General features: G+C 33.0%; 1 protein-coding gene across 13 annotated transcripts in view; it reads right to left on the bottom strand.

Moving 5' to 3' along the window:
- The window catches only part of ANKRD12 (ankyrin repeat domain 12), a 137641-nt gene that overhangs the window by 61762 nt on the left and 59625 nt on the right, over positions 1–16254 (bottom strand). For 7 of the 13 annotated variants that reach the window (XM_023647452.2, XM_070220576.1, XM_070220582.1 and 4 more), the window contains exon 3: positions 10779–10926. In XM_023647452.2, coding sequence (XP_023503220.1) covers positions 10779–10926 — 148 coding nt within the window. Of the gene's footprint in view, positions 1–3726; positions 3796–10778; positions 10927–16254 lie in introns of all 13 variants that reach the window. The other 6 variants (XM_023647449.2, XM_023647451.2, XM_023647450.2 and 3 more) reach the window with 1 other exon arrangement.

Below are 16254 nucleotides of genomic sequence, written 5' to 3'. Positions count from 1 at the left end.
ACTTCTCAGGCAGTTAATTCAGGTGGCTCTGCAAGAGCTAACATGGAGGTTCTGCCTATTAACTGTCTAGCCTAGGCATCTATTTCTTGGGAAACCCTATTCAAATATGTGGGATTTACTGATCCACGTTTGAGGGTCCCTGCAAAGACGAGCTACAAAAATAAATATGTAAAATTAAAAAATAAATGTAAAACACAGCAAAAATGAGTGGAAGAAGGGAAGGCTTAGTAGTTAATATTGTGGTTTTTTTCAGGCAGCTGTGGCCAGTAGCTAGACTACTCTAGGAGAAAAGCATTTATTAATCTAGCAAGTTTCAAGACACTAATCAAAGTTTGATATTATTTAAATATTATTTAAGGTATAAGAATTTAAAGTAATAACTCTTGCAGTGTACCCCTTAATCAGGATAAACTTGTATCTAACGGCCTAGAAAAATTAGAGGTCCTAAATATTTAAACTCTGCTGTTCACAAATCACTCAAAATTCAATAGCTTCTCAAGTGTCCGTTTTGTCAGTATTTGATCTTACATAACAAAAACTTTCAAGATTTAAGTCAGCCTTTGTTAATAGTTCTAATGTATTCTCTTATTTTCATATTTCTCATTTCATTATCATTAATGATCCAATTAGTATAAATCCAGTTTCAGTACAGTGTTTTAACTAACTTACTAAATTATAAAGCCCTAAACAAGTCTTTTGGAGAAGTCTAGTTTTTTCTGAAACATATACTTTCTCCTAATAATGTTCTGTACACTTTGGTTCTTTCATATTTAATGAGGAACCACAACTACTGTTCTTTTAATAGTTTTCCAACTGAATAACAAAGCTTTAAATATAATGAATGTACTTCTCACCAAAAATTAAAATATTTAAGTGTGAAAATTTTATAGCAAGTAGAAAACATGTTTTAACAGAAATAAGTAACTGGAGGAAAAAAGTTTTTAAAAAATACATACTATCTAGCCTTAAAATATTTCCTAAAATTTTGGGGAAAGCTTTGCCTTTTATTTTCTCATTTGCAAAATAACTGATTTTTTGGTTTTAACTGCATTTTAATACAATGTTTTAAAAAGAGTAAGCTAGGGGGACTGGCCTAGTGGTTAAGTTCAGAGTGCTCCACTTCAGCAGCCTGTTTTCAGACCTACACCACTCGTTGGCAGCCATGCTGTAGTGGTGATCCACATAAAAAATAGAGGAAGATTGGCACAGATGTTAGCTCAGGGCAAATCTTCCTCAGGAAAAAAAAAAAAAGTTAAAAAGTGATACATACTCAGTTTACAGAAGAAAGTGCGACACTTATAAATTCATTATTAGAATTCCATGCTTCCATATGATCACAGATATAATTATTATATTTTCAAAAAGAATAAACAAACTGGATATACTCCAAATATCCAAGTAAAAATTCAAATTAGGTACTAGCATCCAATCTGAACTGTATTTTTTAATTAAGTTAACCTTAGTCATTTGTCTGAGTTTATGCTTTACATGAGATAGGAAAAGAAGGTAAGTGAACAGTAAGCTGGTATAAGACAGTTAGATTAGAGATTATACTATTTTTCAAAATTATAAGTGTTAGATTAAAGATATCCCAAAGTGTGCTTTTTCAAATTTTAAAGCATTCAGCGTAACTTCCACTACTTGGGATCTATCCTGTGAAGAACCTGTTTCCTCTGACCTGCCATAAGTAAAAAATGATCATATACTATATATTTGAAAAAGTTAGGTACTTCTCGAGTTTCAGTACCTGAAATATGTTATTTATTTGTCCCAATAATGGGTCGGAACTCTAAACTTTAAACACAGGAATACTGACACGTGCTCATTTACACAGTCTACAACAGACCTGAATTCCACTCAGCCACCCTAGAGATTTTTAAAGAAAAATCCAAGTGATTCACTTAAGACCAAAGAAAAATAGAGAAAGAGACTTTTCAACAATCCAATATTCTTTATTTCTAGGTTCAGAGGATCCTTAGAAATATAGAGATGAATCAGTCTTATAATCTCAAAAATTAATGCTTTCTTTTCAGGTCTTGTCAGAATATACAGAAAGCTCAACATTGTCACATCCCAATTAAGCGTAGAGTATATTACGGAGAAGAGACAAAATTGTTTTTCTTGGGGACCTGGTTCATAAACCTATGAGTGTCTCAAAAACTAAACAATATGACATTTTCCTACAAAGCAGTCACTGTATAAGGAATGAAACAATGGAGCTACAATTCAAATACAGCTGAACATAATTAAATCAATCATGTTTGGAATGTGTATACTTCAATTCTGAGAAAAAATGTTGCCATTACTCTCTGGTTCTAAAATATCTACACAAATCTCTAACAGCTGGGCACCTGTGTCTTTTAATTGCCAGCAATAATACTCAGATCATGGATGGCTTCATCACATTTAGCTCTTTCAGGTACCCTCTGGCACTTATGAGTTCCATTTTAGAAAAGTACATCTAACTCACAGTAAGTGTAGGTCTTTTCAATTTAATGCTGACTGTAAACATGCCCCCCAAATTTTGATAACCAAGTACAATTAACTTATCAGCTCAATTAACAGCTTTCAGGATAATTTTAAAAGTAATTATTTGGTTCTACAAACCCCCACCCCAACTCCACAAATTTATAAAATAAATATAAAGGATACTAGAAACAGAAGGTTTGTTTCAGTTTTTATAGCCAAACAACATATGCTGAAAACTTGGTACTTAGATACCCAAGGACTAAACAATATTTTACATTAAAAAAAGTTGAGAGAAAGATATAAGCCCATTCAAAGAAAAAAGGACAATCAAAACAATTAATTTTCACATACAAGAGAACACGTTTACTCTTTAAAATGACAATATTTATATATTCTTTTATATTCTTCTATCTGGAGCAATTATGAAGCATAATCCCTGGTGCCATAGCTGAATAGAGAGGTTCCAATTCAGTTAATGGTAATGGCATTTCTCCAGGAATTTTTTTTTTTTTTTAAAGATTTTATTTTTCCTTTTTCTCCCAAAGTCCCCCGGTACATAGTTGCATATTTTTAGTTGTGGGTCCTTCTAGCTGTGGCATGTGGGATGCTGCCTCAGCATGGCTTGATGAGCAGTGCCATGTCTGTGCACAGGATTCGAACCAGCGAAACCCTGGGCACCCGAAGTAGAGCATGCGAACTTAACCACTCGGCCACAGGGCCGGCCCCTCTCCAGGAATTTTTAATCCACTTCTGAATTCAACATGGGCAGCAAAGTCATTTTAAAATTAAAAAAGTTTTTAAATGTGTGTTTTTTAAAGAAACACTGCATGATTGAAGAGTAAGATGGCATTGGCTATCAAAATCAATACACTTAGTATATCCTGTGAAGAGTCCAAGCAAAAGAGACTAAGGACCTAGGGGTAACTTCCCATAATGGTCGCTGCACTGCACAACTCCAAGGGGTTGACTTTCATATTGTTTTCTATGCGAACGGTGTCCCCATGTTGTGCTGTATAACATCTGAGTAGTGGTATACAGTAGTCTTGCTTATAATGTTCATATTTAAGCATGTGTTGGACATGATGGACTGGATATCTCAAACAAAAACTGGAAACTTTGCTGTCACTCATGTAGTTCACTTATTCAAACAAAGATATCTATGTACTGGTTTGAAAAAAAGTTATTGACAGTACAATAATTAATTGTAAATGTGACAGAAACCACTGGCTAAACAGGAGCCCCTGATAATCTAATTACCTGAGTATGTCCTGTAAGAAGATATAAGTCTCTCCCCCCAATTTTCACTTGTATGTCCTGGATCTGAATCTACAGAATGAGAAGAGACAGGAGAAAAGAAAAAAAGCACACGAAGGGAAATGCAGAATTCAACAAACCAACATTTTTCAAAAGACCACTAGTTAGTTAGTCAATGATCTATCATTGTTTTTCCAAAAGATTATTTTTAAGGTAAAGCCAAAAGTACATTTCAAACACAAGTTTGGCCAATACTTAAGATTTCAGTTTCTTCAAACGGAATGTTAAAGCTGAGAAAGTCAACCATGCAGTTTGCAATAACAGATTATTACTGATGTTGTTTCTTAAAACACACCTCCTTTGAGACTATATATTTCTTCAATCTATGAATAATGATAAAAGAGGCAGTACTCTAATAACTGTTTTTCTGTTTAGAATTTGTTTAGAAAACTTGAATTGACTTCAATCGCCCTTTTTGTTCTCTGCATGCCAAAACTACTTAGAAGACAAGAGAACACTCTGAACTCCAGTATCTTCTAGACTACAGATCTTTCTATAAATTATACACATTTCAAATGGTATCAGTTACTACACTGACCACTACCTAATGGCCTCTTAGAAAGAAAGCAGCAGTAAAAACAAAGTTTATCAGTTAAGATAAGGATACGAAATTCTTCCTAACGATTCATGACAGACAAATAAGAATATGGAGAATTGACTTTTGGCAGTATGGCCAGAGCAATATGCCATTTTAACTCACAATAATATTATTTTGATCTTCATATTCTCAATCTACTGACATATACTTTTCTTTCCAGGATCATTATTATAGACATTATTCATGAGTTAAGTATAAGGACAACAAAAGTGCTGGAAGAAAACCAATTTAGAGAACAAGTAACCCCTAAACATAGTATTTGAAAATTTTAAAGATAAGCGTAAAAGTTTAGTGACAAGAAGGCTTACTCAATTGAAAGGGAACCATTAATAAAATAACATTTAGAACAATTCTAATGCAAGTGGGTAAATGGACTGAATGACAAGCCTTTCAATGAACACTTATATTTCAAAACTGAACATATTAAGCTAGCAAATAGAAGAATTCCATGAAGAATATTTGACATTTCATTTAAAGTCAAGCAAAAATAAAAAATGGCCTCCATAGATTGCAAAGCAAGAAAAAGTGGCCATCAATAAGCTGTGCCAACAAATCCAATTAAATGGATTTTTGAAAGCAGATCATATTACTGTGACAGATCAAAGCACTTTGACGATTCATAATATTAATATAAGGAAGCAGTTTATCCAAATCTTTCTGTGAAAGTGATCAATGCACCCTGACTCCACATACCCCTTGGCTTTTACTCCAATAAGTGTTTATATTTGGGGCATTTGAATGTGTGTCCTATAAAGATTTAATTCAGGAGCTAGAAAATGAAAAGCTTCCACAACCTATCGCTTTACTCAACCACTTCTTCCTTCTGTGCTATACTGAGACTAGACTCTAAGACTATTGCTACCTATGAGGTTTTTGTAAAACACTGAGCGCTAAGCCAGGCAATTCTCTCTCCCTGATATGTTCTCTGTACAAGGCAAGATAAGCAATAATTGTATTTTAAAAGCCATCTTTTAAAGTTAATATTCTGTTTTGGGTTGCAAGAGAGTAAAGAGAAAAATACGAGAATGATTAAAAAGGTTTGCATTGTATGTTTGAAAACTTTTATAGTAAAATATCGGGGGGAGGAATGGGAGTACATCTGTAATAACCAAATTCCATGAAAATCACCAAAAGGTGACTACCCTTATTAACCAAAGCACCGATTTTATCTGCTACTTTAACATAGTTACCAGAAAATTTATATTTCTTTTCTTTTTTAAAAAAGTTCCTCTCTCCAAATTTGCCTGAGCCACATTAAATAGGGTAAATCTACTTTAACAGCATTTAAAACGTCAGGAAAATAGAACTTCTAAGGCTGGCTGGCAGAGGTGGTTAAAACATTTGAACGTGCTCTACAACTGCCACCACGTACTTCGCAACAGATCATCCTGTGCCTCTCTGGATTTTCTCATAACACATTATCTACATATGCCAAAAGAAAAAATTAGTAAGCAAATAAATAATGCCTACCAGGAGGAAAACAATATTTTAACAAGTGACGGATGTGGTATCTTTCTACTTCTTTAAACATACAAACTAAAATGATATAGTACTACTGGTTTACCCCTACAAAACATCAGATCTATCAAACCTAAAGAAAAACATGTGCCCCAATGCCATTTGAGGTTAAAGAACGTTCATATACTGCTGGAGGCTTTGTAACAGGTATAATTATTTTGGAGAAACATCACAGAAATGTTTAACCCTTTTAACCTTGTAACCCTACTCCTGGGAATGATAAGAAGGAAATAACTCAGGGTATAATAAAAATACAATCTGCAAAGATGCTCTTGATGGCATTACTCCTAACAGAGAAATTGCAAATTTAGTTTGGAGGCCAAGAGGAGACTCTCTCACGTGTAGCCTCAAGACAGCTGTTCAGTACTTTGATATCAAAGGATTGTGCCTTTCCATTAAACACTATTGGACTAGGAAAGAAAATAACTATGTTTTTATGACTGATAGTGTAGGAATAAAGTTCACTTAGGTAGAAACATTAACAACTATGAAAGATAACAGCTATTATTTATTAATTACTGTGCTAAAAACTGTATACAGAGCAGTATTGTAAGGTGCCTACTCAATATTCATTCTCCCCTTCTTACCAGGAATACTCCAATTTTGATTAGGGTGACAATAATCAATGCCAGCTAAAAGTATTTGACTTTTCAGACTCCCCTGCAACTAGGGTAATCTAACCAATGAGATGCAGGCAGAAGTTCCTAGGGAGGTTATTTCATCAGTAAAAAGACAAAAGTCTCACTGGGACAAAGATACTTTTGTTCTTGGTCCTTCCTCTCCTACTTCCCGTCCAGGAAGAAGCAGAAGATATTTTGTGACCATAAGGCAAAATGCTTAAGGACAAAGCCCATGTACGACCTAAGGGTGGCAGAGCAGAAAGGTGAAAAGAGCCCAGTTCCCGATAGTGTTACTGAACTGCTGGACCAACTCTGGGCTGCCTATGCTTGGTCTCATTGCATTAGATTAAAAATCCCTATCTATTTAAGCCAGTGTCAGTCACCTTTCTGTTTTAATTAACATACCACAAACTGTTTTTACACATTGTTACTTAAACGTCACAATTCTCCGAAGCTGATATTATTACAAGCACTTTTACAGATGAGAAAACTGGAACTTATAAAGAATTCAAATTATCTGGCCAGGTCTAGTAGAGGGCTGAGCAGGGATTCAATACTGGTCTGTCAGACTCCAAAGTCTCCGATAATAAACAGTAAGCTATGATTTACCTCTATTATAACTATAGCAACTTATCCTGTCGGGATTCTAGACTAGGAGAGATTCAAAGTAAAAGCTAAAAATAAGTGAAAAAGTGAGCTGATGTAGTAGGTATAAGAAATAATTTGTCTTCTAGATAAGAAGTAGCTGCTTCTACAGGTTCAATGAGTCATTGTATATACAGGGCTCTTAACATTTCATGGGACAAAATTCATGAGAATTCTCTGATAGAATAGGACAAGGTGGGATGGATACCAGACTGATATAAGCACACAAGTGGAGATTTGCTGAAGTGAATAGTATTATGATACAACTATAAGGACCCAGCGGCATGACTTTAAACTATGCTGTAATTTTCCTCTAAATTTTATCTGTCTAGCCAAGCAATTAGTCTTCTACAAAATGCTATTTTTAAAAAAACAAATAAATATTAAATAATTGAGAATTTAGAAAGTTTAAGACACACTAGGGTATCTCAAAATGAAGATTAAGAATGACTCATCCAGTTGATGGCATTATTACTGATTTGGAGGACCACTGAGCCTTCCTTGGACAATATGTGTATCTTTTAAAAAAAAAAAAACAATGACTGTGTTTTATAAAAATAATATATATTCACTATTTTAAAAATTCAAGCCATACAAAAGAATACAAAGAAGAAAAGTAACAAATCATCCCAAATCCTGGAAATAAAATGTTAACATCTGGTGAGCATCATTCCAAGCATCCCTTAAAATATATATAATAAAGACAAAAGAACTAGTAGGGGGAGAGAGACAGAGAAATAAATTTATGTAAGAATAGGAAAATATATATGCACTATTTTTAAATAAAAAGCAGTAAAATTAATTTTAGTTTAAGCCAACATAAAAAGAAACGAAAGGAACTGATTCTTCTCTATAAGAGATGTCATATACTAAAATACAAAGAAACACAGATAAATATATATATAAAAGAATACTGAATAAGGAAAAATTAAAAGTTTTAAATAATCATTGTTAAAAACTGTATGTTTCCATTTTAAACAATTCCAGCTAATCCTGTGCTAGGAGAGATGATGATCTGAGTAGCACTGTTAACATCTTCTCCTCATTTTCACTAAGTCAGGGTTTATAATGTTTACATTTTTGTTCTGGACCCATAATACATCCACTAGGTTTAGGCTTAGTTCTACAATGAACCAGTCTTTTATGTTTAAACAATCTTATCTTTCCCTATGTGTGTTAATCTATGTCCTTTGCACATATACATACAAATATAAATATATAGAATATGACTTTCAATGCAAACGGTACATATTATTTCAGAACCATTTTTTTCACTTCGTATATTATGAACATCTTTCCATCTCATTTATTTTAAGGGTAAAAAATTATATTTCTTCATTGAATTTATCATAATTTAACAAATCCTACATTACTTGATACTATTTTCCTGGGGTTTTTTTGCTATTATAAACAAAGCTGAGATAAACATACTTGAAAGATAATTTTTATTCTCAATAATTATTTAAATAGAATAAATGCCAAAAGAAAAAATAAGTCAAATGTTAGCAAACTTTTAGTTTCTGATATATGTTGTCATATTTACCTTCAACAAGGTATTCCTATAATTTAGACCAACTAAAGCCAGTTCCTATTTCCAACCAGTGACTACTTGGTATGATTCAGTCTAACAACAATTTTGTCAATCATGATAAAATCTATTTCTTTAATTACTGCTGATGTATTTTTTCACATATTTCCTTGCCAACTGTAATCTTGTTCTAAACTACTTGTTTGTTTCTTTTGTCCATTTTCCCTTTTTGTGTTTTTCTCTTCATATTTGAGATACTTAAATATATTAAGATAAGGGTTGTCATATATGTTGTAAATATTTCTCCCTTCTATATCTTTATAGTTTCAGCTAATAATTTAAAATATAGTACACTCTATAAAATTTATAAATTTTATAAATTTAGCCTACCAAAAATTTATAATTTATAAATTTAGCCTACCAAAAATATAAATAAATATGTGTAAATCCATCAAAGTCTTGTTTTGTGTTAGTATGAAACCTTTCCAAAAGAAAAATAAGAGTTTGTTATGAAACAGTCTTAAAGAGAGCGAGCTACATCATCACACTAAATTCAACTAGTGGAAAAAATTGTAGCACAGGGAAAAAGTATAAAATCCGATTAATAAAATATAAATTAGATTACGTTTATTCAGTGCCTAAAGTTTATGTCTTCCTAATAACATTTTCTCCTTTATTTTACTCTAAATGAAAGACAGACAATCCACTTGATTTAATAACAAAAGTTCTCATTGGAAGTTTGTTATTTTGAAACTTTATTTCTAAAAATATGTTAACATTCTTTGAATTTATCTAAATCCCTTCTTCAAACTACTAGTAGAAATATCACTGTCATTGGAAAACAAAACCTGGTTAACGTAAGTACTTTAAAAATGACTAGCAAAAGGACTTCTAGGGAGAAAATATGAAAACAGTTAGATCTTATATATCTAAAGGCACACAAATAACTTTTTCTCTGCTAAGTGACCTACTAATAGCTTGAGAACACTGCTTAAGGACAAGGAGAGTCATACCTCAGGAAAAAAAAGATTCTGAATCTCTAGGAAAAAACAGTTTAACTTAAAATGAACAAAGTACATAATTTCTTAATCACTGCAAAAAAGAGCAATTTTCAACGTTTAAAATGTCATGAATGTTTAAAAACAATTTCTAGTTCAGGCTAAGAGAGACAGCAAAATACACAAAAGGAGACATATTTACTAAAAGTGTATACTAAAAATGAAGTATTTTCTAAAGCGTTTCAAAAGTCTTCAGGGAATTTTCAGATTCCAGACTCAAAAGATCATTTCCATATTGATGATTTAGATGGCTAGAAAGATATAAGTAGAATATAATCTGTGTACATGAACTCAGAATAGAACACTAACTTTCTGTGAATGAAGCTAAAACATTCTTTAGAACAGCTCATTAATAATATTTCAAGCAAAGGATAAAACACTTATGATAAATATTTAATAAATATTCAAGTTTTATTAATTTCAAGAAATGGTTAGTTCAGGGCTAAAACACAACTCAGTAATTTATTAGATAGTGGTAATAAGGTATTATGAATAACTGGAATTGAGTGATGTCAAGCATCACTTCTGATATATAAGAGTTTTGAGGAAAAAAAAGTACTATGAATTGGGCTTAGACAGTTAGCCTCAATACTTTTTTCTTTTTGGTGGGGCAGGCGGTACATATTTCTGATTCATTTGTGAATCTAAAATGCCTAAACTTTTTTCTTTGGTGGGTTCAATAATCTGTCTATGAAAACAACAATTTTTTCTGAAATCTACCATATCCTATGTGCCATATCATAGACCAAATTCTTCATCACTGAAATGCTCCCCAAGAAATTAAGTCCTGCAAGTGGTAAGAGATTTGTAACAAACGTTAAAAGGGAAAGGAAAAAAGCAAATGTTTTTGTCTCTGATTAGAAATCATGTTTGGGTGAGAAATATATGAATTTCTGCCGAAAATGATAAATCTGAAATAGTGAAATATAAACACTTCTCCATAAAGTGGGGTGCAAGAGTAATGATATGAGAAAAATCATAGTAAAAGAATGCTTAAGATTTTACCAGAAAACAACAAACTATTTTACCTGTGTCTGAATCTCGTTCTTCATTTCTTGATGGGCTAATTGTAAAAGGAAGTTTACGTTTCATGGATGATTTCTCTTTCATCTCCTTGCCCACATCACTTCGATCAATTTTTGGAGTTTTGCTATAGGATGCAATCTTGTCTTTACTCTATTAAAAAATCAAATTTAAATAAAGTTATAATAATATTAGCTAAACAACAGAGTATTAAAAAAGAATACTTTATAAAGGAAATTTTCAAACACACACAAAAGCAGAGACGGTATTACAAACCATCACTGTCTTCATTGTACCAAGACACACTTTCAGTGATTATAACATTTTTTCTAACTTGCTTCATATTCCCCTACTTCTACTTAATAGAATTTAAAAATAATAACAATAAAACAAAATATCTTGAACGTAGCAGGACTCTAAGTATAATATAGACATTATCACCAATGAACAAATATATAAATGTGAAAAAATGATTCTGGATGGAATTAAACAGGTTGTGCTTTTATTCATACCATGTGCCCACTCATTCAGGTGAAGTATCCTACCCTCATGGTCTACAGCTACTATCAAGTTCACTCTTATAGTCCAACATCCAAACTGGTACAGCACAGCTAAACTTGGCTATGACGACCTCTTTGTGAAAAACATACTAGATACTAAGAACTAAGCCACATCACCTTAGCAGGAGAACTTAAAAGAACAGTCCCGAAACTATGATAAAAAATAACAGATATCATAATTGCAGAGATTGTCAGAAGCAAATCAGAAGTAGACTCAAATTGCAGAAGATACTGGCTTTCAACCCAAGATGGAAAATAAATTAAAGGAAGGAAGAGGGGAAGAAGCGATATAAAAAATAAAATACTGAATTTTTCTAAAAAGTGGAATTCATCAATAAAACCAAAGATGATTCTAAAAGCAATAGAATAAAACTTGTAGTGAGTCTAATAATGAAAATGAGAAAGAAAAAAATAATAAAGACTGAGATTGAGACATAAATACAATTCCAGGGGGGATATTAAAAAGTTACAAAAGAATACTGTATTCATTTCTACATCACCAAAAATTTAACGCCTGGAAAAAAAGATTTTTGGGAAAACATGCATTACTAAAAATTGGTTCATGAAAGAAAATGAGAATAGACTACATGAAAACACGTATAGACTAATGATCATAGAAGACAACAGCCAAAGACTTTATGTTGAAAAAAGGTACCTAGCCCAGAAGATTCTACAAGAGATTTTTAGTAAAAGATTCAAGGAACAGATATTTCCTATTTCATATAACAATACTACAGCATAAAAATAAGACTAGAAGCTACTCATCCATTTTAAAAGTCTAAAATAAAACTGACACCAAAGAAGAGTATGAGACAAAAATTATAAACTAAAATTGCTTATGAAATAAACGCAAAAATTAACTATCCTAAATAAACTGTCAAATAAAATTTAGGGTCTTAGAAAGATAATATATCATAATCAAGCAGGGCTCACCCAAAGAATATAATAGTTCCCATTATTAGAAAATCTCTTAAGACAATTCACTGCATCAAAAGATTAAAGAAAAACTGTATGATGATTGTAATAGATGACAAGAATAACACCTAAATAGACTCCATATTCATTCTCGATAAATATATTAGCAAATTAGGAAGAGAGTGTGACTTCCTTGTAACTTAACTAGTAAAGATTACTGAAGAATAAAAGCCTTATATTATTTATTTCTCAGTTATTAAGTAAAGTCCTCTTGAGCCGTTTTTTCACTTCTGCCAATAAAATGGAGATTCTGTTATGCATTTTGCTTGTAAGCTTGTTTTAAAGTGTAGATTTTATTATTATTCAGGTATGGTGAGGCTAACAGATCAGGAGACCACTGTCTTTGAAAAGACAATTTGTTACAGATCCCAAGAAGAGGGGGCACACCACACAGGGCTACATAGGGAAGTACCAAGGTAGGTCAGGAGGCAAAGGGAAAGAAGGGAAATGTGGGCAAAAGCTTTAATTGTGGTTTCAGAGGGTAGGAAAAGGCAAGGCAGGGTAAGCAGGCTTAGCATCGGCTAGTGTGAGTAATTTCAGCAGGCTCTGTGGCATAGGTGCTGTTTCTCTAATTGTCTGGTACCCAGCTCTGGGGTGATAAGTGGTCCAGAGTGTTTGAGCTGGATAAAGTTGGTGGCTGGAGACAGCTTCTGGATTGGTTGATTTACATACAAAAGGCATGGTGACAAGTGAGTTATTTACTCTCTCTAGGAATTGGCTGGCCCTGAGAGGGGCAGTTGTCCCCCTCTACCCCTACCCTGAGTCAGCAAGGCCCCAGATGTCAACACATCAGAAGTAAAAAGGTATGATTAATACAAAGGTTAATAGACAAAATTCTAGGGAATTTGGGGCTGGCCCAGTGGTGCAGCAGTTAAGTGCACACGTTCCGCTTTGGTGGCCCCAGGGATCGCCAGTTCAGATCCCGGGTGCGGACACGGCACCGCTTGGCACACTATGCTTGTGGTAGGCGTTTCACATGTAAAGTAGAGGAAGATTGGCATGGATGCTAGCTCAGGAACAGTCTTCCTCAGCAAAAAGAGGAGGATTGGTAGCAGTTAGCTCAGGGCTGATCTTCGCCCCCCCCCCAAAAAATTCTAGGGATTAGCCTTAAATATATATTTGAGTCTTTGTTATGAATAAAAGAATCTAAGAAAAACATGAAGATGTCCCTTTTCCCTTGCACCTGTGTAAGTACTGTTCTGTACCATAAAACAGGTTAAAAGAAACCCATCTGACAACACGTTAAATGGAAAATATTCATAAGAATACACAGATCACGCTTTCTTGTGGAATATGGTAATCAGTGTGAAAATTTGTAACTGCTACCAACCTATCTGTTCTCTGTAAAATAAAACTGTCCTTGGAAGTGTTATTTGAAAAAGGGTTTTTGTGAGAGTCTTAATACTTTAAAAATTATTTTCAGATCTGGGAAAAGTAACTTTCAAAGGAAATAGTTACTTCTGATTGTCTTGAAATTTCTCTATTAGCACATGATACAAATACTCTGTCAATTCAGGAGAGAATCATTGGCACATTCTTTTTCCATGACACAGACAAGTCCATAACTCTGTTAGGTTTATTACTTTAAAATATTTTAAATCTTTTTCATTTAACTTAATGTTGTTCTTTCAATAACCTAGAACAGCTATCATACGGAGTAATGAAAACATCAGTGGCAAGACAAGAATGACCTTCTATCACTGCTACTATTAAACAATGTGCTGGTAGCCTTTACCAACTCAGTAAGATAAAACAAAGTAAAAATTGACTTAAAAAAACTAGAGAAAATATATACATATACACACATACAGACATAAATAGAAAACAAAAAAATTCTTGTAGGATATAAACCGAAATGTTAATGGTCATCTGTCAGTGAAGGCATTACAGGGGTGTTGGGAAACAATTCTCCATGGCTCTCTTGCATTTCTACACATCTTGCAAGCAGAGGCACTAACTCCCTTTCTTCCAGATTGTCTTTTCAAGGATATTTGTATAGACAACAGCCTTGGAAGATACAGACAATATCTCTTTCTGGAGCAAAAGGCAGCTCTGTTTACTGCTCAGTATAATAAATAATTTCTCCTTTTAAGACAAAGGTCAGATAGACCTACTGCCCATTATAAAAGATTTGGGGTTCCTCTCTTGTAACACAACCCACTGTATATGTAGTTGTCCTCTTTGCATCCCCTTGTGAGAAATGGGGCTCAGGGCAACAGGAACAAATGTTGACATGTGGCTACTGCTATTGATATGAGAAATAAATTGTCCTTTATATCTGACCCAAAAGTCTCATGTCTTCTGCCAGCATCCACGAAACTGATTAGCTTACAAGTAGGATAGGGTAAAATATCAGATCCTTCATAGTTTTTAACAGGGTGATTCCTATTTTTCTTACATATATATTTTCTATTTTTTCTACAACGAACATGTACTATATTACTTGACTAATAAAAGAAAAATTTCTTGATTATCACTTGGATAGGAGATAATGAAGGTCTGAACTCTATTGATGATGAAAAAGATAAGAGAGCTATGTACAAGCTTAAATAATTAACATCCACTCTCATTCTTTACCAATTTAACCCAGGTTTTAGATAATTATAGGAGGTTTTGCAAAAGATTTTGTTTTGCAAATAATAAATACTAATTTACAGCTATATAAAATACTAATTTATAGCTAAAAACTACCAGAAACTAGTGGAAAAATTTCTAAACAGAAACTAATGAAAAAAAATTCCACAGTTTATCAATGAAAGGACAAAATAGTTGAAGAATTGTGAGTGGACATTTTTGATGAACTCCTGACTACTATGATATTTAACGAGTTAATGAAAGTATTTTATATAACATGTATACAGCTAGAGAATGTGATTCTTATTTGAAACTGGTCTATTCAAATAGATTTACAAAATTAAATTTTGGTTCACATTATTAATTTAGGATCTCATAACAACAGTCTGAGTCATGTTAAACTGTAAATAAGGTCTCTAGTTATCTAATAGAACAATTGCATATTCATTTCTAAAAATGTTATGAAGGAAAAACTCAGCAGAAGCTAGAGGCTGGCTTCAAGGCCAATCACTCACTAAAAAAACACAATCATAAGAATATACTTTGCAAATATATAGGTAAATAATATGGTCATGCCTTCTCTCCCAGCCTTCCTCCTAATTACATTTTGTTGTAAGAAGCAGTAGTAATATGATCTATAAGCAGAAAATTAGGAATAGAAATTATGGCTCTTTCTCTCTCAAGGTGGAAACAGTCATCTTTAAAACTGAAAAACATTACTTCTAACAACAGCTTTTGATGTCAAACTGCTTGGAAATCCAAAAACACGGCAGTAAGTACCCTGCATATTGCCTCAGAAGAGCTTTTGACACTTACCCGAACAACCAACCATGTCATCTTGAAAAAATACTGAATGATTAAACAGAGACTGAGAACAGCTAAATATATCCCTTTAGGTAAGCCAAAAATTAATGAGGAATGTAATACTCTGTATTTACTCTTCTATTTCTTTTATAAATCTAATGATTAATAAGTATTCTTAATGTGTTTGCTTTCTGCTCTTGTCTCTACACTTTTAAGAAGGCAATGCTCAGGCACGACTGTATATTTAGTGGCAGCTTTCAAAAGATACATACTAAGTACCTAAGAAGAATAAAAGCTCCAACAAGTTTAGCCTTATAAATTCAAACCCAAAAGGTGACATCAAGCAGACCGGATGTAATTTCACAAATGAAATCTTCACTATATTTAAAACTTTAGAAATAAAATTTCTAATTCTTTCCTCAAATCTACCACTGTATTCTGTCCTGACAACTCTACTGAAATTACTTTTATGAACGTCATTTTAAGATGTCTCAACTGACAAAATCCAATTGCTTCATCTTTCCTTTTCACCTCTGTGGCATGTGATGTACAGACTGCCTCAGCCACT

Source organism: Equus caballus, chromosome 8 (genome assembly GCF_041296265.1).
Source record: "Equus caballus isolate H_3958 breed thoroughbred chromosome 8, TB-T2T, whole genome shotgun sequence".
In the NCBI taxonomy this organism is placed as follows: Eukaryota; Metazoa; Chordata; class Mammalia; order Perissodactyla; family Equidae; genus Equus; species Equus caballus.
This window is presented reverse-complemented; position numbering and strand designations above follow the sequence as displayed.